Source organism: Triturus cristatus, chromosome 11, assembly GCF_964204655.1.
Source record: "Triturus cristatus chromosome 11, aTriCri1.1, whole genome shotgun sequence".
NCBI classification, from domain to species: Eukaryota; Metazoa; Chordata; class Amphibia; order Caudata; family Salamandridae; genus Triturus; species Triturus cristatus.
Window position 1 is genome coordinate 740998176 of NC_140594.1, and position 25191 is coordinate 741023366.

The window sequence follows — 25191 nt, forward strand, 5'->3', positions numbered from 1 at the left end:
TTGGGGCAAAGACTAGCTTTTCCAGATCGATTTTAGATCATACCCTCTATCTGTCTGTTCTGGGTTTTGTAGGAAAGAGTTGTGGTAATTGAAACAGATGCATTGAGTGTCCAGAGAGTTTCAGCTCCAACTGAGACACTGATCTATGGTTTGCCATTTGCCAGAGACATAGCATTGCATATTAACTATCCGCTCTGTTATGTGGTTGTAGATTTCGACAATTATGTGGATGTTGGCAAATTGAACACAGTGGCTATATTTGCTTCAGCACCTAAGAGTGTTTCTAATTGCTGTTTTTCTCTTCTTTAGGATGCTGTTATAATGGATGAACAAGCAAACACTTTGGCTATGACCGTGCACCTTTTAGCCAGTTCTGGGGATGCAGTACTTCTTCGACAAATCCTTGATCACCTTTTCCAGGGCCTATGGCCAGGTATTCAACTTTTCCTTGTTTCAGAACATGTTGCTTCCATAAAGTACTTTGAACGGTACCCCAAGAAAAGTCCCGGGTTTCCAGGGATGTCTGTTCTTCTTTTTCTTCACGAGGACTTTGGTGAAGAGCGGATTCTCCACACGCTCAACTTTTTCCAGCACCCACCCTGGCAGTTCCATCGGACAGAACATGCAAAGGGTAGACCTGGTCCTTGCATGCAGGTCAGCCAAGATTTCTATAGCCTGGATGTCCACATGCCTGTCTGGGGTGTCAGGCAAGTTCATTATGGGACGGAGATCTTGCGGGTTACTTTGTATTGCAGCTTCGAAAACTTTGAGGATGCAGTAAGACTTTACGAAATGCTCCTACAGAAAGAAGCAATTGTGCAGAAAAGCAGCTTCAATTGTTTTGTACTCTATTCTACCGAAAACATGTCTGTCCAGCTCTCTATAAAGCAGCTGCCCCCCGGAGTGCTGGTGGAAGTGAAGGAATGTTCTGTACTGCAGTTCAAGGTCCAGGAAATTGGACAACTTGTACCTCTTCTGCCCAATCCATGCATTCGTATTAGCCACAGTCGGTGGCAAACACATGACTATGATGGAAACAAGATACTTCTTCAGGTATGTTGGTGGCAGATTTTAATTGCTTCTGGACTAAGTTGGACCAAGATATAGTGGTTTAATAAAAGTATTTGAAAACAAAAATTTGTACGCTAGCATAAGTGCTATTGTTAGTTAACACTGATGTCTCAAATATTGCATTACAGTTCCTGTTCTTGCAGGCCAAATTGGAGTGTTGAACAAGCACATAAAAGTCGGGCGTTTGTTTTCAATACACATTTAGTTAATTGCTTTATAGAGCACCAAATTATAAGATGCATTTTGGGTTTCTTCACATTTCTACCTGTTACCGATAGATGTCCACTGCCTGGTTCTTTCATACTGAAATGTACAAACATGAAGCAATATGCTCCTGGAGACAATGGCTTCTTTTCAAGCAGCATTTACGACTAAACTTTCAAACTACCGAATGTAATGTTTGTTGATTAGTTAGATGTAATGTTCTACAATGATCTGTCTACTGATAATTGAAACATTTAGATTCATTTTTTTATTGAAAATATCAAAGTCTTCCAACAGCAATAATCAGTTATCATAAATACATATTTGGAAGCTCTTTACCATTCCTATTTCATAATGCCTAAATACTAGGGCAGAATACACCATGCCAGGGCTTCAGAGTGATCAGCAAACTAATTTTATATCATTGCTTGATAGCTAAAGTGGACACATAAGGGCCTATTAATTAAAGCATTTTTGAGTACAGGAAGTGGTACTCCAGTAGTACTACTTCACACACTCACGAAACACTCATGAATTATATTGATAGATCTCTGGCTGTAGAGCTGCGCCTGTGCTTGGCCAATGGCTTATGTGCAGACATCTCTGCTGCAAGTGTGGAGATCTCCGCACACCAGGGCCAGACTGGCGAGCCAAAACAATCCCCGGGATAAAATGCTCAAACCAGCCCCAAGCCCTTCTTTGCTCTAATTCTCTCGCCCCATCCATCCATCCATCCATCCATCCATCCATCCATCCATCCATCCATCCATCCATCCATCCATCCATCCATCCATCCATCCATCCATCCATCCGTCTCTGTCCGTCCATCCATCCTCTTTCTCTCTCTCTCTCTCTCTCCCCCGCTCTCTCCCCCCCCCTCTCTTCCCCCTTTCTCTCCCCCCACTCTCTCTCTCCTTCTCTTCTGTCTTTATTTTGCATATCTGATATGTCACTCTCTCTCTCACCCTGCACCGCCCTTTCTCTCTCTGTTTTGAAGTCCCTTGTGCCTGCTGCAATCAATATTGGGGAGCTAAGGAAAGTGACAGAGGCACCAGCAGCAGCCCCGGGCTTTCAAACTGGTCTCCAATGGCTCGAGCCCATCTGGGAAATGCCCAATGGAATAAAGGGCGAGTTTGTCCTGCAACAAAGAGGTAAGTATACGTTTTTGTAGCAAATGTGAGTAGGAGAAAGCAGGTGGTTGGAAAATGAGGAATATTTACTACCAAATAGTTGGATTTAAGCGAACTTTAACAAGGGGTTTAAGGAGGGAGATGCAAGTACTAAAATATGCAATTGCTATTCATATAAGTTCCACCTTCATCTACTGCAATAGTACTTCTGACAAAACGGGATCAAATCTACTGCAGCCACGCCTTGTGCTAAGTAAGCACCTCACTTGGCCAGTCACTAGTATTGCAACACACTCTCCTAGAAATCAAAGAGAAAAGGAAATAGCACAAATACGACGAGAAAAGGAGGAAACTAGATGGAAACATATTTTTGAAAGTCTAAAAATATTTTATATTAAATTATATTTCTTTTATTTATTAAAATATATTTAAAAAAACACAAGATTAATTTTAGCTTCGAGTTTCATATAACACATATTCCAACAAGGCTTCAAACACATGCATGAAGAAAGCCATTGGAAAGTTCAGCAGAAGGCATTGGACAGAGAAATGATAGTATCCATACCACTGAACAATAGTGAGTTTCAGGGGCTCCAAGATGTTAACAATGACCACGGAGTAACTCCAACAAACACGCGATGTTCGGCCATATATTCTCTTGTGGCCAGCCAAACAGCTCAAGGGTATAAAGAGGAGGAGAATAACACCATAATTTTTACACCTGAATATACATCACGGGGAAGTTTGGACACATTAAACAGGTCCAACATCTTGCAAATCTTCTACCATATCCCAGAGCTCTCTTCCATCTCTAGTGAAGACCTCATTCAAGTACAATTCAAAATTTTGGACAACAACACAACCAGAGAGTCAACAATACTAAAATGGATCAACGGCTCTATTGTACAAAAAATTATGAAAGAAAGAGATAGGTTCGTAAACTGGGGGATTAATATTCACATTCCAGAAGAAGAGAAATACCCATTTATGCTAAAAAGAGGATTTCATCTAAATTCAACACAGTGCCCACGAAAGTCCATTTTAAAAGGGACAAATTATATCCCTCGCACAACAGCATTTCCCAACATAGTACATGCTCCTAGCACACAAGGAAATGGCTGTCTGAGCAATAAATCAGGCAACTTGTTGAAAGTAATCTCATGGAATATTTACGGGCTAAAAACCTCACTACATAATAAGGAAGCATTTGAATTCTTGTAGTCTGGGGACCTGTTATGTCTGCAAAAAACTTGGTTGCTTGTCCCAATGGCTATACCAGGCTTCATGGAATTTCAGCAGCCGGCAAAAAAGCGTAATCTATTTGGAAAACCATCGGGGGGCTTATCAATATACACGCGAATTAGTAGCAACATAAAAATAAAACCTCTAATAAACAAGGACATGGTGCAGACAGACCTAGTGCAAGGATTGAAATTAAACGGATGCCCAATAAAGATCGTTCTCCTGAATATTTACTTTAATAGTAAAAAGGCTCCCAGACACAGTGACATGAGGGCACTAGTGGACACCCTTGAGGAATTACTGAGCAGCCAACCAAATTGTGGGATTGTAATGCCTGGGGACTTTAACACGCAAAATCTTGGAATGGAATCAGATGAAGTATTGCCTACGGATAAGGCTGGAATGTTGATGAATAAATTCCTAAATATATACAGATTAAAATCAACACAAAAGTGCCACGGCCTTAAACCAGCCTCTAACAAAGACACACAGGGGTTAACTAAATCAATAATTGATTATATTTTCATGTGTAGTCGCCAGTATGGGCAAGTGACAGAATTCCAAAACGTTTCTATCCCGACCAGTGATCATCTCCCACTGGCCATAACTATCACCTTATACACAGCCCGATTATCACCTCTGTGGGCCACACCAACGGAGAGGAAATGTATGCTTTGCCAAGGAGACTAAAGTGGACCAAAATAGATACAGCAGCCCTAAGAAGGTGGAAAAGCAATTGGCCCAGAACTGCCGAAGAATTTACGGCAGGTAATATTCACGAGAATAGGATTAAATTGACGACCAAGGTATACCATCTTCTAAAAGGCAAAGAACACTCTCCAGTCTCTGTAGAAAGGTCTTGTCGCCAATTTCAACCACGATGCGAAAAAGTGGAGCAAAGTAAGAGGTCGCTCAGAATAGCCACACGTATCCATCAGTGAGACGTAAAATACGAAACATATCAAAACCAATTCCTAGCAAAGAAAATTCATAGGAAGAACGTGTGGGACTGTAAAAGAAAACAACAAGATTCAGGGTGGCTGCATGTTTTTGCCTTGCTAAGCCCAAATAAACAGGCTGAATTCTGGTCGTATATTTACAAGCTTTCTGGGCATGGCCAAGACAGGTGTAATGCGGTTGCCAGTGAGAAATGCATAACCTATGTATCAACATTATATTGTCGCGCACAAAATCTGACATCATCACACAACCAATAGCTCTTTTCCACTATTGTTCTGCCTGAAACCTCACTAGTATCCACAGAAGACAAACCTGTACTGGTGGCGGTAGAGAACCCATTAAATATGGCGGTACCACCAGAAGCCTCGGTCGTAGGGAATCGCGTGACAACAATCTTAAAAAACATTAGAAAGGATGGGGCACCAGGCCCTAACTGATTACCAGGACAACTATTTAAAGAAGATTGCGATTTCTGGGGAAGCATACTCACACCGCTCTAACGGCATTGTCTGGCAAATTTAACGATTCCAGAGACTTGGAAAGGATCTTTACTGCAACCTATCCATGAAAAGGGCAATACCGGGGACCCCTCGAACTATAGGTTGATTGCCCTTTTAGACATTGAGGCGAAAGGAGATTCTAGTCTCCTCCTACAAGACCTGCAGACCTGGGCCAATGAAAATGAAATTCTACCAAGTTGCCAAAATGGTTTCAGGCCAGGAGCATCTACAATGGATAATATTTTAGCCGTTGCCTATATGATAGAACAGACTACGCAGAAAAAATCACCACCACTCTTTGCATGTTTTGTGGACTATTCCGCGGCCTTTGATGGAGTCAATTGGAGTCTGCTGTGGCAGAAATTACAAGGTTGGGGGATACCAGAGACTCTTTTGAAGGCAATAATTAGCCTTTACACTGGAACCTGGGTACGGGTGAAAACTTCGATGAATTCAGCTACCTAAAAGATCCCAACAGACCGTGGTTTAAAACAAGGCTGTGTATTGGCACCTTTGCTTTTTAATTTATACACGTCAGACCTTGCCAAAATCATTCTTAACGCAAATCTTTTACCCTCGTAAAATGACTCAAATAGATTATTTGTAATGCAGTATGCAGATGACATGGTGCTATTAGATCACACAAAAGTAGTCATGCAAATATTATTGGACGCACTAAACCTTTACAATGTCAAGAATGACCTAAGAACAAATGCAGAAAAGACAAAGGTAGTTACATTCGGAAAGTACGCCAACAAATTCAGACAGTATTGGAGATTGGGCAACTTGAAGATACAAACAGTGACCAAATACAACTACCTGGGGGCGTGGCTGATGAGTAATGGGAAGTCAACAGCTGACCTCGTTTCAGTCGAAACAAAGGCCAAGGTAGTGACGTTCGCCTTGTGCAAGCTGAATTCTAAACTAAATAGCCAACAACAAAATCAATCAGAAAGGTTATAAGGGCCAAGCCGCTTCCCTCAGTTACATATGGCCAGCTAGCATTTCCTGCGGCTTTTGTTAATAGCTTGGAACATATCAACTGCCTAGCCTTTAAGCGAATCATCCAGATTCCTGCGCATACACGAAATACCCTGGTGCAACTGGAATTTGGGTTGAACAAACATAGCTACGCACTCTGGGCAACGCTTGTGCGGTTTTATCGAGGGATTTGTTCAGCCCCTCCGAATACAATGAAGTCAACCCTGAAAATAATCTTTATGAAAGCCAATAATTCATGGAGCAAAGGCCTGCAAACTGCCAGCACTGAATTACAGCTTGACATGATCAAATTGCAGGATCTGATTTATCAGACTGGCATATTAAAATCTATATTAAAAAAACAAGTTAGATCATTATCTAGGGAAGAAGACATGAAGGAATTGAATTGTTCCAAAAGCAACATTGGGATACTTGCAAGTTCCTATGAACACCGGCTAAGGCAGCCATCTCTCGATGCTGCGTTAAACAAGACCATTGTAAAGCAAATGTTAACTGTGAGGCTTATGGCTTTGCCCATAAAAGATATTAACATGTGCTGGAAATCCCTAGAGGCGATCACCACCTGCAGACTATGTCACCAGTATGAGGAATCTATGATTTATTTGGTCTGCATATGCCATTGCTTGAAATATGCACATTGCACTTTACTGAGGACATTGTTTTTAAAATATGGGACGCGTAATTGCACGATGCTATGAACTTTTTGTTCAACCTGGAGATTCCGATGAAACTGGCTAAGTTCGCCAAATTTGCACACAAAGTTAAAGAACGTTTAAGTAATGCACATTGCACTTTAGAATTTCAAGAGTGCACTTTGGCTATGCCCAGACTCTGATTTGCATGTTACGACATGATTTATGTATTCTGCATTTTTATTGAAACTTCTGTTCCAAAATAGGTCTGCCTTGAATGCCTTTTTATCTGGAAATTTTATATGATTTTGCCTGATTCGCGAAGTTTCCACACAGGGGAAAGTCCCTTGTTATTTTAAAAATGTACGTACCCATTTTTTTCTTTTTTTTCTTCTCTTTTCACAATTGATCTATGGGTTTTAGTGTTTTTATTATCTATGATCTGCATTTCCAGGATTTGTTTTAGCGGATGTATTACATCAAATTTGTAGCAGTTAATAATGGTTACTGTAGTAAGCAAGTTTTGTGGATATTTTTTATAGGAAACTTTTTGTAACAATTTTTGTTAATTGACACAATAAAAAATTTCACATGCAACACACCTGTTACTGCAGGGGGAGGGAGGGAATAGTCAGAATTTACCACACCGATCAAAAGATAATACTCATTACTATATCAAGCTGTTTGTGTGGTTATAAACTTGAAAATATAGAACATAATATTTGCATTGGCCCTAAACTGTTAAATCTGCGTAAACTCTAACTTTGGAAATTTGTTACTGAGTCAAATAATAGGACTGCTAAGAAGCAATCGAATTTTGTTTCACTAATCAAACCCCCTATTTTATTAGTGTGTTAATGAGATTTTTAGACTTGGCTATGTCTGGAGGGGTCCATGGGACTCCCTTTCCCCCCTCCAGAGGGCTTCCATCAGGGGGCGCACTGACAGTGTGCCCCCTTTTAGATGACCCACACTCAGTTCACCTCCTGAGGGCTTCTTTGCCTCTGCACTTGCGACCATAATATGGTGCGGGTGCAGAGCCAAAGTGATTCCCTCATTTGCATGTGGCACACCCCCATGCAATGAGGGAATGCCCCCTGCAGATAGTGCTGGCGCTTTGTGCGCCAGCGCCATCAGTATTAAAGAAGGGGCCGCAGAAGCGTCTGCGGCCCTTCTGTAATACCAAAGTGCCCTGGGAGTCCGCAAAGCAGGCGCAAACGCCTGTTGCGACCCCGGGGCACTTTATACAATACAGCCCTAGGAGGCTAACCTAGTGACCCTTGGGCAGCAGTTCATGTTCCTGGGTTTCAGTAGAAGTCAGGAATCCCTCCATTTTCTTTTCCAAGCAATAAGGTAGGTAGAATTACCCTCTTCCTTCAGGTGTTCTGACCAGGAATTTTATCAGTAGGTAGTGGTAAGGTGGGATTCCTATCCTGTGCACTAGCCAGAGATTGCAGAATGCCATGTATGCAATTATTGCACATTTCTCACAGCCTACACCCTTTCACAGCATTTCCCCTCAACTTTACTATGAACCTTCCCGCAGCCCCTCATTCAATAAGGTCATTGCCTTCTGCCCTTTTCAGGAGCCTCAGTTTACTTTTCTGGTATAACAGTTTGGAAATTAGGGAACACTTCCTCTTTCTAAGCGCAGCACAACCATAACTTCTGACAGTGCAACAATGCACAGTGTATGACCTCACATTGAAGGTCAATGGTTTTTGAGGTCAGCGCAAACTTCAATCTAAGTGGGATGAATTAATTGCCTGACCTATGATCAGGTCCAGCACTTCAAATCTAAGTGCCAGTGTGTCTCAACCGCTTTTGGATGAAAGTCTTGGCGCTTTGCTCATCACTCCATAGTCCTATGGATTATTGGGCATGACTTTCAGGCAATCACCGTGGACTCTGCGTGCAATTGCCTTTAGTATGGCCGTACACTTCAAACCATTGTGCCCCAGCTTCTGTATTATCATCTTCAATGTCATTGATGTCTTGTATAATGTTATTTATAACATCATGTGGAGGTCATAAACATTCCATGACCGGACTGGTGGTTTTGCGTGTATTGCTCACCATAGTCGACAAATTACTTCGAGTATAAAATTCTTACAAAATAAGGTGCACATTTACAAGTAACATATATGCTCATTAGTAACTTCACAGTGGCAATGAGCTTTATCAAGACAATGCTGAAGAGCAATGCATATGGCTGGGTTCAAATTGAGGTGGCAATGGCATGGTGGGTGAGGAAGGATGGATTAGATTGCTGCCCGGGCGACTGCCAGTGGGTGAGATTAATTCAAGCATTCTATCCATCAGTGCTTGTGTTGTCAAGATGTCCTGAAAGCATCACCATAATGACTACCTAGCATGGACACTTTGAAGCGCGAGGCAGATATACCCGATAACAGGCAATGATTGCCGCTGTCTCCAAACAACTTGGGGCTGCTGGGAAATGTAGTGTATCATCGTGGCACAGCTGCATAGTGCACTTCCAGTAATAAGCCTCCCACTAGACAGCACCAACACTCTTGGAGACTGCCAGCTGTCGTTTTATCTGTATTGAACCTGGTTTGGATTGTTGCAAGCCCACTGAGCCCTAACCAATAAGCCATGCTTCCTAAGATGCCTCCAGTCACATATGAGCTCTTTGAGAGTGGTATTTTCTATTAGGAAGCATTCCCTGCAGTGGCAGCCATTTTACAAGGGAGGGTGGCGGTGCCACACACACGCACACATTCACTCACTCACACCCATGCATTCACATATGCACACTCACCCATTCACAGCACCCACTCACAAATACACATACATTCATACATATACGCATGCACCTAACATAAAACACGCATACAACTTACCTTAACTGCAGCTCTCTGAAACGAAAGCCTCAGAGGTCCTAGGAGGGTTGGGAGTGCTGCTTTCCCTCACTGGCTGACCTCAGCTCAGCCATTGAGGGAAGTCAGCAGTAACAAATCATTACAGAGCGGGGTGGGGCCAGTGAGACTTCGGACCCGACCCCACTCTTTGATGAGGTGTCACTGATTGACACTCGGCACTGGGCACTTCAGAGTTTAAAACTGAAGCGCCATGGCCCGAGGCCATCAGTGACGCTCCCCCTCGTCACGAGTGGGAGGGCCTTGAGCTACTTTTGCCAGGCTGAGGAGATCACACCTACAGGACTGTGAAATCCTCAGCCTGGCAAAGTTCAGCCCAGGCAGTCAGAAGCATGTGCATTTAGCTCATTTAGCTCATGGCTGCCTGACTTGAACAAGAAGAGTGTTTGTCAGGCTGACCTTTGTTCAGACTGACAGACACTTTTCTTGCCTGGAAAAAGGTGGGGGGCATGGCCCCTCAGCCCATAGGGACGAACCGCTGCTGATTCCCTGTTTTGTTTTTCATGCAGGCCATTTGTGTTGTATGTGTGTGTCCCCCTGTCATAGTCTGGTGAATATGTTTCACATTGCCCATACCCAAAAGCTCGTTTTTTCAAGTCTGTAATTTTAGTAATCTCTGATTTCTTGTTTTCTTTCTTCCATCCGTCAGTGATTCATGTAATTTTTCCAGAAGGGAGTCTGTGTTGTAGGGTTGTCCAAAGTATTCTAGATTGCTGCCTGTAGCCATAAAAGGGAGCATCCACAATAGGCCCCATTAAATCTAAGACAAGGCCATATGAAATCAAGGATATCGTGTCCAGGTAGTAGGTAACTTCAGAGAAATCCTTATCAACTGGCATCTTTGCTAATGCTTAACAATTATTCTGCTTGTTCTCTACCAGGGTATTTAGAATTTTAGAATGTAAGTCACTGGTTAGCTTTTAAACTGCCACTCTAACAAGCACATCCGCACCAAAATGCGTTTTGGAGTCTATTGGCTTCAGAGTCTTGAACCTCATCGATTATGCTGCCTATAGGATCAGTTCTACTTGAGACACTCTTGGGTTTAAAGTTCCTCTGCTGAGATGACTGTTAAATGTGCACCTTCTGTTCACTCCTTGGACCATAATTTAATCCATATTGGCCTACTAACAGGACAAACTCCCTTCAGCTGTTCATCTACAAAGTGTGCCAAAAGGAGCATTTGGTATATGAACCGCTGTAGGAGGAACAGATATATGTGTATCCAAGTTAGTACCTTCCGTCCCCTGAAGAAGGATAGTCACATAATGGAATGGTATGGAAAAACACACCAGTATTTTAAAATGCTATGATGCAATGAAATTTGAATGTAAGTAATAAAAAATAAAGTAACAGGTTGAATTTATACATTTTAAAATAGCATTGATTATTTGAGATGTTACATGCAAGGATTGATTGAATAGTGCTGTGATGTTGTCTAAAGCAGTGCAATGGGAGAAACACTTCAAGATTTGACTTGTGCTTTATTACCCTATCGCGTTCCCAGGTTTGTCAATGTGGTGTGGTGGTCTACCTGTAAGCAATATATACTGTAGGCAAGGCCATTGGAATTATGCAGCAGGGAGGGCCAAAATTATGTGGCAGGGTGACTAAATTATGCTGTACAAAAAAGCAAATTATGCGACACATTTTGGTATAGTATTATTTAATTATTTTGTCATATTTAGGTCAAGCCTAGCGCAGCGCACATGCGCTGTGCTAGGAAAACAACTTCTTAGAATCGCTCTGGGCTTTCCACACGCTCGTGTGTGTGTTTTTCTTGTGCATTATTTTTACTGGTCTTTGCGTGTCTCTTTCTGAAAAAGACATCACGCAATTGGGTAAAAGCGTCTGCATGTATCCGCCCATGGCCTACCGCTTCGGTTACGAGCAGAGGATATCTGTTCTACCATCTGTTTTTAATTAGCGCGGCACGCACCACGTGCGTCGCGCACCACTCATATGCTTTTTTTTAATGGAATCATTGGCAGGGCACTGGCTGAGCAGTATTAGAAATGTCCCCAGGAAGGCACTACACCCTGTTGATTCCCTCGTCGATTACGATGACTTAAATTCCATTTACTTTACAAGAGCGGATTGCATGCGACGTGTAGATTGGCTTGAGCACGTTAGGCATAATACTTGAAAAGCCTTATAGTGGCGTGCAGTGAGCAAAGCTTGAGACAGCCTTGTTATAGTGTAGCGCAGTGAACAAGACTCGGTGTGCAGTGAACAAGGCTCGAGACAGCCTCATGTGGCCGTTCGAGAATGCGATACGACAGCTGGCGCGCGGAGTGCAAGGCTCGAGACAGTCTTGTGCAACGCTTCAGGAACACGTTATTGAGGCACGCGGCGGCACGATATCCGATGGCCTAATTTTCTCATGTTACCAGTGTAACGGACTGAAAGTCTCACCATAGGGAACAAAAAATGTGAACCAAAAAAAAAACAACAGGTGTTCTCTCTTACATCAACTAAACTTCTCTGACACATTCCCTTACCAATTCGTGCGCAGCTCGGTCAATGCAAGAGAATCTTAGTTTCAGCTCCCGGCCAACGACATCCGACATCTGATAAAATCACAGCTTGCTGCCTCAAAATACCTTGTTCCCAGTTACTCACAATTTGGTCTCTACCGTAGCTTGCTGCCTCACAAAACCTCGATCCCAATTACTCACAATTTGGTCTTGACAACTATCTTGAACCATCAACAAGATTCTTCAGAGGTGAAGGTGCAGGTTTTAATGGCTGCCCTCTGTGCAACTACATGTCGCCAAAAACATGTAGTGACTCCACACAAATCCAGAAGCGAGTCACTAATTTCTTTTATGCAATGTAAAATACTGTCACCTCCAGCAGATCCACTTCATAACTGCCAGCTCCTGGAATCTTCTACACCCCACAGTCCATGTTAGATCATAGGTAAGAAGCGAACATTTCTACAGGTACCCAGTTTTAATCCTACTTCTCATATCCACCCAGGCTACTGATATTAATATTTTGTGCAATATTATAAATCTCTGGATTGCGGTATTAGAAATATATAAAAAAAATACAACACAAATTAGCAAAGCCATCAGCTCTCGCCTTTTAAAAGCCATTGGGAAAGCCAATAGGTCTCACCCTGCTGTGTAGCATTTGGATGCTGTGCTGCATGGCTAAAAAAACAAAGTAAAACAAGAATTTGCATAACCAATAGGTCTCGCTTTTGGGACCTTATAAGTATTTAGTTATGCAGCACAATATCCTTGGTGCAACAACATCAACTGTTGCATGGCTAAACACTTATAAGGTCCCAAAGGCAAGACCTATTGGCTATGTCAATGCTTGTTGCACTTGTTACCACTGCCTAGGCATAGGTTGCACCTTATTAGTAGCAGTTTAACACTCAAATTTAGCAATAAGAAACAGAAAGGCGGCCAGCCAAGTTTCGGAAAGGGCCTTCCACTGCGCTGCAACATGTATCGCATCATTTTTAGTACCTTTTGAACCGTTTGAGCTAAAAATCTATTTATTGTTTTGGGTAAATTCTGCAGATTATGCAGCAGATGATGGATTATGTGTAAAATGCAGTCAAATTCATAATTATGTAAAAAATGCAGTGGCTGCACACTTGCATAAATCAAGTGGCCCGTCTGTAGGAGATGGCAATAAAGGGATATCTTTCATTAGTACCAATGAGGGCATTTAGGTCCATGTAGCTTTTCAAAGCTTTTTTTAAAAACACTTTTATCTACAGGTATCTTTCGTGCATAAGTGTTAAAAATACAATACGTTAAATACAGTTACAAGTGAGATTTAAAAAAAATACATTATTACACTGCACACAACAAGAAAATAAAAGTTACGAAGAATGAAAAGTAGGGGCACAGCTGTAAACGGCTATTGTCACTCGATAAGTAGAATGTAAACCCATTTGATTTCTCATCCGGGCCATTGGCCTTTATTGGATTAGAAAAGGCACTTTTCAAAGCGGGTGGGTCGGAGAATTGTCTTGGACTCGAGAAGTGTCTATTCCTTTTTGGACATTTACGGTTATTGCTGGTAAAAAAACTATTAGGATTTTATAGACAAGCAGAAGTTAGCATCTGTTCTCTCTGTTTGGGAAGACAGTGCCATTGAGGTGGGTACCATTGGTTTAGGCAAGGCATCTCCAATGAGAAGCTCAAGAGCTACAAGTTGCTCTCCAGGGGCCTGTGAGTAGCTCTCCTGGGTGCAGCCCAGCCTATTATAGAGGTTTTTGCTTGGTTGAATTATTATGTATACCAAAAGTACAAAAGCACGTTTTCAAGACGAAAATGTGTCTATTTTGATAACTCATAACCAGATGTTTGAAGAAAAATAGTTGAATTTTAAAAATGTATTTAAAGCTGCTATTTGAATTGGCAAGATTGATTACTCATAATATTACCTTAGTGCCAGGGGAATTGCAGTTATGGCTTTTATGCATTACCCATATAGAGACATTCCAAATAGATATATTATTTTTTACTTTACTGATGGCAACCCTGCTTAATTTACTGATGTTATCCCTGCTGACAATCTAACAAGGGATGGTGTTGTAATATGCTTATGCTAGTATGGGTGATGTCACTCCTGACACATTGGTGAGGTCTTAAGGTTCTAGAGTTCTCATCTTCTGAGAAAGTAAGGGATGAACTTTGGCTTAAAGACGAACCGTCTCTTGATGAGGTCTTAGTAATAGCTAAAAGAATTGAACACTCACTAGCATGTGTGAAAGAGATAAAAAAGGATCTCAACAAAGTTGGTTCGGACGTTACAGTTGTTAATACTAATGTGTCTCAGAAGCCTTCTGATTCTTTAATGAAATCTCAGACTAAAGATAAGTTGAATACCAAATCTCGAGCTCAGTTTAAGAAGAACGGTAAGTGTTACAGATGTAACAGCACAACACACTGGGCAAATGATAAATCGTGTCCTGCCCTGAATATCACATGTTCCTTTTGCAAAAAGAAAGGACACAATGTGAATGCATGCAGAATCAAAGCTTCTAGAAGTGGTGTAAATGAAGTTTCTCAAGAAAATGATGCAGAACTGCATGATTTTGAATGTGGACAGATTGTGGTCCAGGTTGGAAGTGATGGGCCTCTGGATTTTATTTTAGTGGAGGGTCAGAGAACTAAAGTATTATTTGACTCGGGAGCTAAGATTACCATTATTTCTAACAAATTCTTTAGTGACAAGTTGAGCACCAAAGTGAAACTGTCTAAACCTGACATTCGTCCTACCTCCTATGGTGGTGATCCCATAGAATTGAGAGGGTACTTTGTGGGATTAATTGAGTTTGAGGATCGTTTCACCTCTGGGAAGATTTATGTTTCCAAAAAGGGGGATAGTATTATTAGTTGGTGGCATCAAAAAGATCTGGGTGTCATGTTGGATCCTAATAGTACTCCTCCGGTCATACTCAAAGAGAAGAATGTCATTGGGTCCATTGATAATAATTCTTTGGATTCTCAGCTCATGGAAGAGTTTCCCCAAGTGTTTGGTGAAAAGTTAGGTTGTCTTAAAGGCTACTGCCATAAAATAAAGTTAGTCCCGGGATCTATTCCTGTGTCTAGTAAGGTGAGGAATGTTCCTTTTACAGTTAAAGATGACATGTTTAAAGAGATTGACAAACTCAAATCTCAGGGTATCATTGAAGAGGTTGAGGGAACGTCTTGGTTAGCTCCGGTAGTGGCTGCCAGGAAACCAGATGGCTCTCTGAGATTATGTGTGGACTTGAGACAACTTAATAAGTGTGTACTGGTTGATAAGTATCCTCTTCCAAATATATCTGAACTGTTAAGTATGGTGGCAGGGGCGAAAATTTTTAGTACTATTGACCTGAAGTCTGCGTATCATCAAATACTGCTTGATGAGTCCTCTAAAGATTTGACTGCGTTTGTTACGCCTTTTGGGACGTTCAGGTTTATAAGACTTCCGTTTGGGCTAGTTTCTGCCGCTTCCGTGTTTCAACGTGTCATGGAGAAGGTATTGGTCAATATACCTGGTATTTGTGTATACCAGGATGATATTCTGGTGTATGGATCTGATATGTCTGAGCATGGGAAGAGAATTAGACAGGTGCTAGGTAGACTTGCTGCCCACAATCTGACCATTAAGCGGGAGAAATGTAAATTTGGATGTGGAAAGATTGACTATTTGGGACATACCATAAGTGCGGATGGTGTGGTTCCAAAAGCTGATCTGGTAAACACTATCAAAGATCTGACGGCTCCAACTTCTAAGGAAGAATTAATGTGCTTTCTTGGCATGGCCGAATATTACAATAAATTCATAAAGAATTTTGCTGAAGTCACATACAATATAAGGAATCTACTTAAAAAGAGTGTGAGATTTTGTTGTGACAAATCTTGAGTGGTTGTGGAATTGTACATAAAAAGTGTTCTTTGTATCATCCAGAGTCGAATGGCACTGTGGAAAGATTTAACAGGGTTCTGAAAGATACTATCTCTTTAGCAAAGCAAAATGGGCTTGATTGGAAGGAGGAAATTTCAAAAAGGGTTTGCATTTATCGTTTTGCTCCTCATACGACAACATGGAAATCTCCTTTCTTTTTCAGAGATACAACCAAGCATAAATTGATCTCTTATCCTTTCCTCAATTAGTACATCAAATTTACAAGTGGAAGCTAGACGTCTGAGATCTGTCACATAATTTTCTATGCTTTCATCCTCCTTCTGCATGCGTCTACCAAAGTGATAGCGTTCTAAAATAGTACTAACTTTTGGCAAATAATGTGCATCTAGCTTGTACATACACTGTTCAAATTCATTCAGACCTGTAGCAGCACTGGCTGGAACGTCAGGAAGATGATCAAAGACATCTTGACCCTCAGATCCAAGACAGTGCATTAGAAGAGCCGTTTTCCTCTCAACACTGAGAGAAGTTCCGCACACACGAGCATATCGCTCAAAAACTTTCTTCCACTTGGACCATTTAATAGGTGGATCACCAGGCGATTGTAGAAAAAACGGTGCAGCCGTAACATTCTGCATGACTCAGAATTTTTTTTAAATAAAACTTTTCCCTCTTTTTTTTTTTAAATCCACTACAAATCTCCTCTTATTAAAGCAGAAACATGCTATATCTAATACGTACAACAGCAAATTGTAATTTGACTATAAGTGGAGAAATGTAGCCTAAATGTTAAAGAAACTTAGCATATCAGCACTGTCTACTCCATGACTCGCAGTAAAGGTGATCTGTCAGTGTAACATAGAATTGTTCCTAAAGATGTTTATTTGTAAATGTCAGCACTGCATGACCAACATTACATGAAGACTTTTAATCGAACTCGCAAAACTTAAAAGCTGTGCGTGTCAGCGTTACTTAGTAAACAACACGCATGTATTTGTCGTTACATAACAGCGCGTGTCAGAGCTGCTTAGTTGATGTTGAAGGCACACCTGTAATGTAGACTCGCAGCGCTCAACACGTTCCGAAGATGAATTAGGATTATTTAATTATTGGTCTTGTTACAAGCTGTGCGTGTCAGCGTAGTTTGACAACTGACACGCAGAATATTGTACTTCCAGTAAAACAGCTGTGCGTGTCAGCGCTGCTTGAACTATGATAAAGCCCCTCTCGCACAGTAACCTCACAGCGCTACACACCCTTCTTATGGGCTCCGTTGCATGCGGCAGAAGACACGCCGAATAAAGTACTTACATTTGAACTGCTGTGCGTGTCAGCGCTGCCTGATCAAAACACAAGAGACACTCGCAATTGTAGATCCACGGCGTTCCTCACTCTTCGTGTGCGCGTCGCTGCAATGCCAACCGAGGACCGTCGAACAATGGCTGAAGCGTGTCAGCACGTCATGCGCTTCCACCGAGGGACGTCAAATAATGGCTGAGTAGCGTGCGTTTCAGGGTTACCAAGACAGCAAAAGACGTTGCGTTCCAGGCAGAGATTCGACGTACATCGTCTGTCCAATCCAGTACTAACTGCTAACAATGGAGGAATTCAGCAGATTGACCTCGAAGAACGTTGTGCTCGAGATAAACAGAGAGAGCGCGAGCAAATGAAAGGCAAGTCCAATTTAAATAATAATCTTGTAACTGGCAAGTTATTTAAGATACAGAATCGGAATCGGCAGTAATAAAAGAAGATCGTCAGCTTGTGCCACACAAGAATAGTATCCTTGAAAGAAGCTTGAGGATTTTACTCAAAAGTAAAAAACCTTAACATCAACACAATCATAGTATAAACGTTGTACAGGTGATGAATGTCACTGTAGCACCACGAAGATCGCCAGATGAAATGGACTAGTCTCAGTAAACACGCACTTATTTAAAAAAATACAGTCTTACTTGACAAATGAATAAATTCGTTTTTCTAATCTTTAAAGGTCGCTGTAGTCTGGAGTTGAGCTGTTATCCGTTTTCCCATCCTCGTCGCCAGTGTTAAAAAGTACATCATAGGTATTTGAATGAAGATCCAGAATCCATTTGTAGATATGAGAAATGGTTTAATTGAAGATGCAGGTTAAACAGCTCATCCATCCAACTGCCAGCAGGTTCATCAGTAGATTCTCACACAGCATTCTTTTCCACCAGCTCAAGATGAGAACTCTAGAACCTTAAGACCTCACCAATGTGTCAGGAGTGACATCACCCATACTAGCATAAGCATATTACAACAGATGGTCACTATTATATCACTACTTTTAGTAGCTTGCGATGATTTTCATTGAACAAAGGCAGATCTTCTTACAGAAAATGTTCGAGACCCCTGTTTTAGGTAGACCTCACCCATTTTCATGCAGTTGACCCCGGCACATTTAGTGATCAAGCTTTCACCGACGAAGCATACTGTTGTGATTCTAGGAGGGGCCAATGGTCTACCAATTATAGTTGTTGAATGTCGCTCAGATGTCTATAGGCTAGGTTTTTACATGTTCACTTACAACTGAAGTACAGATTCTGCAACTTCTCTACCTTTTATGCAATTAACATTTTATTCAATCGTTTGTTCTGTGTGTATGTGAAATAAACACTATAATAGTAAGTTTAAAACACACAGACGCAATAAATATATCATAGATGTGCCATATCTGAATTGAACTCTTTTCCAGAATAACTTCAATGCATTTCTGAGCCCTGAACTCCGACAGCAATCTAGTGCTACAAAGACCTCGCTGGCAACAAAAAAATTATTTCCACAGGCAGGAAAAAAAAGGCAAGACAACTAGAACTCCTCAATGACACCACTCTATTAAAGTCCCTCTGTGTCACATAGACAACTCATCACGTCAACCAAAGCCAGGTACCATATCAGCACTATCAATGAAGCTGCTAACAAAAACCTAATGTTCTTCAAGAACTTCAACCACCCGACTGCATGACCCTGCTATCCCACAGTCCACAGTGAAGTACAATGCCACCAACATATTCCTCACTGCAAGAAATACAGATCTAAAAACACATTGTGAAAAACAATCCTGTTATTCCTCTGACCCCTACCCCTCTGGCTGCATTCAACCATGGCCATTTTTAAACCTTGTCTTTTATAGATCTCACCAATGTCCTCAACTTCAACTCCCTCAAAGCCATGTGCTGTGAATACTATGTCTTACTCTTATCAAATCCCTCCTTGGAGAAGCTCTCTCCTCCCTAACCCCCCTCCTCCACACTCTTATCAGTGCCTCTCATACTCAAGGAATGTTCCCAGAGGCTCTCTGGATAGGCCAGATCCTCGCACTCTTGCAGAAACCCACATTACATATTGATTAATTCATGAACTATCTGCCTATTGCTCACCTGCAATTCATAGGCAAGGGTATTGAACAACAAGACTATACGCAACTCTAAGATCCTATCAGTGCTAATCATCTCCTACATGACAACCAATCAAACTACAGATGATGCTGCAGTATGGAAAGACCTACTGTACAAATCTTAGACAATATCCTCCTGACCCCTTCGCCCTGATATTGTTGGTCCTCTTCGCAAGCTTAAACATAATTTACCATCCCACCCTCATCTTCATCCTAAAGTCTTGAATGAGATTTACTGAAACTGATCCTCACTGGTTTACAGCCAACACCAGTTTATGCCCATGAGATTCTTCTGTTCCCAGAAGATTCCCATCACCTTAGGTTTGCCCCAGGGTTCCATTTTGTCTCACCACATCTTCAGTCTCTACATAGAGCCCCCTGCGACTCTACTTACTTAATAATGGCGTTCAAATTTACCATTACACTGATGACACACAACTCATATTAAAAGTCTTCTCTGCTCCCAATATCCAAAGCTTCAAGCAGTGCCTGCATCTCATCCAACCTGGATGTAAAGTGCCTCCTTCAAACTTAACCCCACAAAAACAAAATTCCTTCTATTCACCAAGAGCAAAAATACAACAACTAATCCAAATCTCTCACATTAACATGAATCAGAACGGATTTGAACCCCAACTTTCACTCAAAGGCAAGTCAATCAGATTCACCCTGGATACTGATTTTGCCCCCAAAGGAACACAACGCCTGATACTGCTGGAGCGGGTAGTAAAACATTTTTGTATACCTCCCCATTCTGCATGTTTATATTAATCTGAATAATTAACTAATAGTAATCCTATTAATTAGTTTGCAGTGAAATAATTAGGCTAGGTTGTATTTGTTGTAGAAAGAATAAAAACCAGAAAAGAATAAAAAGAGAAAACTTAAGGAGAAGGGATAAGAATCAAGAAAGAGAATTTGAAGAAATAGAACTAGAAGAGATAAAGGAAAGTATGTATAAAACAGCAAAAGAGAAGAAACAGGGGAAACTGAAATATGAATGAAACAAGAAATCAATTAAAAAAAATCCGTAAAAGGGATACAAAATGTTTGGTTGGTGTGGTGATATAATCACCAAAGGGGGGATTGCTGGAGCAGTTAGTAAAAATATTTTGTATACCCCCCCATTCTGCATGTTTATATTAATCTGAATAATTAACTAATAGTAATCTTATTAATTAGTTTGCAGTGAAATACTTATCAATTATACTAACAGAAGAATTACACGTGGGAATTGCACTTTGCATGGCTATATTAATTGTAAACTAACTTGAGTACGCATACTGATAGTAGAAAATTAGATATTGCATGGTATATGCTGCTTTGGTGATGTATTTGTGACTTGTGCTTTATTAAGTGAGTATAAACCGCCTTGAGTGTTGCTTTCTGCTAGATAATTACACACACATATGGGTATTAGCGAAGGGATAACATTTTATTAGCCATTTCTATGTTTTAATTACGTTTTTGTGTTTCTTTTGCTTAAGTTGCCCATTTCGGCCTAGACAAGATGGCTGAACGAGACGTTGAACGTGACTGCCCTGACAACACGAGGTTCTGGGTGAAGTGCGCAGGCATCACTGCCAGCAGCAGTGGCCTGGACCTGACCCCGGGAGAACATGTACCCTTCAAAGGTCTCTCCGGGAACTTCGCCAGCAGCAAAAACAACGAACGATTTAAAACCGGAACCAGCAAGTGCGATGAGTTCATTACATGGACACCCTGAGAACTTTACCCCGCGACCCCAAGTCGACAAATCAGGACTTTCTAAACCTCGATCTTGATACTTTTTGACATTATTTTCATTATAAAAGTAGGTAGGGAATTGAACTAAAAAACTCGCTCTTCTTTGACGAACTCGATTTCCTGACGTTATGCTGACGGAGAGGACGGTGACACTGCTGGACAGCTGTTATCCTGAATCTTTGAGAGACTGAAATTGCGGCCTAACTTTGCTGAATAAAGATTTTTCCCCGACCTGACTGACTTAGAGGACGACTTTTAGCCAGATTAGGTAAATATGATGTTCTGCAATGCTGATGATGATTTCTAACGATTTTTGCAATATTTCTTAGATAAAGAATATTTGATTAATTGACAAATGTGTTGTTTCGATTATTTGAAGAAGAGAATTAGGATAAGAAGTAGTGTATAGATAGATGAGTTTAATCACTAAAATCATAGAGAACAACTAAATGATTCATCTCCTTATGAGAGGAATATCTTAGGGTTGAAGTCAATGTATTTAGAGTAAGGTAAAGGTATTCCTTTCATGTGAGCGTTTAAAAGCTTATTCCTCTAGGGAAGCAGATCAACAAAGTGTAAGTATTGGTGTTATGGGCCCCACCAATGAATGTATATGAGTGAATTTGCTGTTGAGGTATTTGGTCTGTGACGAAGGGGGAATTTGATGTTCCACGCTCCAACAGTTTTTCTGGTAGCAGAGTTATGGTTTTTATTGTTTTGGTTTGGTGATTATTGCTTGTAAATAGCTTATTGATTATTGATATTGGGTTATGTACTAACACTCTATGTTGAGTCGCGTTGAGTTTTATGTTGTTTGCACGGCTTCTGGGATGTAGGAAGTCGGAAGTTTGTAACAGTTCCGTAGTAGAGCAGAGGAAAGCGCTGTTCTCGGGAAAGACGGAATTGTTGTTATCCTGTAGGTACACAGGAAAAATGTGTGACGATTGAAGTTGCACGACGCATTGTCTGGGTTCGATTCAGTGACATCGCCGTGTGTTGCCATTAGAGACATTTTCTGTGTGAGAGAAGTGTGTATGATAGCGAAGGTTACCTGTGAAATTTTAGTCTTAGGTACCAGGGATCCAAATGGCATTCCGATAGCGCTTATCACTGGTAAGGTAATAGGTATTCTCTGAACTTGTTAGAAGGACAAAGGAGAGGGAAGTGCTGCTTTGTTAACGTATGTCATAATTCTGTAGTAGAACAGACTGTTTGCTGTTCTTGGGAAAGACAGGATTCTGTGTGAATGTACTACTTTTTCTTATGTGAAAGTGCGTGAATGAAAAGGCATTCGGGTTAATTGTGAAACTCTAGTTTTATTTCTCAGGAGCATTGGGTCTCCAACTATGGTGTCGATTCCGATCCTGGAAAAACTGGGTACGAATCGTCGGACGGAGCGTTTTCTCCGTCCGACCCGTACCCGGGAAAAACACCTTACAAACCCGCAAGTACGATTCGTACAGAAACACCGTTTCCGTACGATTCGTACAAAACACCGACCGGCAAAAAACTAACATACAAATCGGATCCGGGACACCGCGGACGTGACGTCCGGACGGAGTCAGGCAGCGTTTCACGAACCAGCAAGTACGATCCGTGCCCACGTCACTCAGCACGGATAATATTTTACGGCAGCCAAAAACTGCCGGGAAATCAGGACGACGCGCAGAAGGAGCACCTGTACGCGTCGGACAGCCATGGACCCCAACCTACGTGTCATCCCGGCCCTCATAGCAGTCCACCTGGTGTACAGGAACCGACGCAGACGCCGCAGAAGGTCAGAACAACACCCAAGGGCAATGGGGGGGGGGCAGGGGCAGGAAACATAACCCCCACCCAAGTCAAAATTCATACATGCCCTGTACATACCTGACCCCCAGGGCATGGTCACTTCGGGGGGCGCAGGCGTCTCCACCAAGGCCTGTGTCCGCCACAACGGAAGTCGACATGGACGCGAACCGGCAACACAACAATTGTGGTACGCACCGTACCAACGCCTTAAGAGTGTGGGTACGGGTCGTACCACGCCCACCCCTACATCACCCCAACAATGGAGGTACGGCCCATACCCACGTCCCAAAGGCATGGGTACGAGCCGTACCGCCATTGTTAGGGTGACGTAGGGGTGGGCGTGGTACGACCCGTACCCACGCTCTTAAGGCGTGGGTACGGCCGTACCCCTACGGCACCCCAACAATGGCAATATGGCTTATACCCATGCCTTTGGGACGTGGGTACGGGCCGTACCGCCAATGTTGGGGTGACATAGGGGTGTGCGTGGTACGACCCGTACCCACGTACTAAAGGCGTGGGTATGGGCCGTACCCCTACGTCACCCTAACAATGAACAATGGCGGTACGGCCCGTACCCATGCCTTCGGGACGTGGGTACGGGCCGTACCGCCATTGTTGGGGTGACGTAGGGGTGGGCGTGGTACGACCCGTACCCATGCCTTTGGGACGTGGGTACGGGTCGTACCACGCCAGTGGACAGACACATAGGGGTCTGTGGCCAACAGCCCCAGCAGTGCCCAGACACAGGAGGGGTGGGTGCAGAGTCCTCCCAGCAGTGCCCAGACACAGGAGGGGTGGGTGCCTATCACTCCCAGCAGTGCCCAGACACAGGAGGGGTGGGTGCAGAGTCCTCCCAGCAGTGCCCAGACATATGAGGGGTGGGTGCCTATCACTCCCTGCAGTGCCCAGACACAGGAGGGGTGGGTGCAGAGTCCTCCCAGCAGTGCCCAGACACAGGAGGGGTGGGTGCAGAGTCCTCCCAGCAGTGCCCAGACATATGAGGGGTGGGTGCCTTTCACTCCCAGCAGTGCCCAGACACAGGGGGGGGGTGGGTGCAGAGTCCTCCCAGCAGTGCCCAGACACAGGAGGGGTGGGTGCAGAGTCCTCCCAGGCACAGGAGGGGTGGGTACAGAGTCCTCCCAGCACTGCCCAGACATATGAGGGGTGTGTGCCTATCACTCCCAGCAGAGCCCAGACACAGGAGGGGAGGGTGCAGAGTCCTCCCAGCAGTGCCCAGACATATGAGGGGTGGGTGCAGAGTCCTCCCAGCAGTGCCCAGACACAGGAGGGGTGGGTGCAGAGTCCTCCCAGCAGTGCCCAGACATATGAGGGGTGGGTGCAGAGTCCTCCCAGCAGTGCCCAGACATATGAGGGGTGGGTGCAGAGTCCTCCCAGCAGTGCCCAGACACAGGAGGGGTGGGTGCAGAGTCCTCCCAGCAGTGCCCAGACATATGAGGGGTGGGTGCAGAGTCCTCCCATCAGTGCCCAGACACAGGAGGGGTGGGTGCAGAGTCCTCCCAGCAGTGCCCAGACACAGGAGGGATGGGTGCCTATCACTCCCAGCAGTGCCCAGACATAGGAGGGGTGGATGCAGAGTCCTCCCAGCAGTGCCCAGACACAGGAGGGGTGGGTGCAGAGTCCTCCCAGCAGTGCCCAGACATATGAGGGGTGGGTGCCTATCACTCCCAGCAGTGCCCTGACACAGGAGGGGTGGGTGCAGAGTCCTGCCAGCAGTGCCCAGACACAGGAGGGGTGGGTGCAGAGTCCTCCCAGCAGTGCCCAGACATATTAGGGGTGGGTGCAGAGTCCTCCCAGCAGTGCCCAGACATATGAGGGGTGGGTGCAGAGTCCTCCCAGCAGTGCCCAGACATATGAGGGGTGGGTGCAGAGTCCTCCCAGCAGTGCCCAGACATATGAGGGGTGGGTGCAGAGTCCTCCCAGCAGTGCCCAGACACAGGAGGGGTGGGTGCAGAGTCCTCCCAGCAGTGCCCAGACATATGAGGGGTGGGTGCCTATCACTCCGAGCAGTGCCCAGACACAGGAGGGGTGGGTGCAGAGTCCTCCCAACAGTGCCCAGACATATGAGGGGTGGGTCCCTATCACTCCCAGTAGTGCCCAGACACAGGAGGGGTGGGTGCAGAGTCCTCCCAGCAGTGCCCAGACACAGGAGGTGTGGGTGCAGAGTCCTCCCAGCAGTGCCCAGAC

At 43.3% G+C, this 25191-nt stretch overlaps 1 protein-coding gene across 1 annotated transcript in view; it reads left to right on the plus strand.

Moving 5' to 3' along the window:
* FAM124B (family with sequence similarity 124 member B) overlaps positions 1–25191 on the plus strand; it is a 256588-nt gene that overhangs the window by 133893 nt on the left and 97504 nt on the right. Inside the window, exon 2 of the mRNA XM_085634402.1 lies at positions 310–1053. Coding sequence (XP_085490528.1) covers positions 322–1053 — 732 coding nt within the window. The 5' untranslated portion in view covers positions 310–321. The remainder of the gene's footprint in view (positions 1–309; positions 1054–25191) is intronic.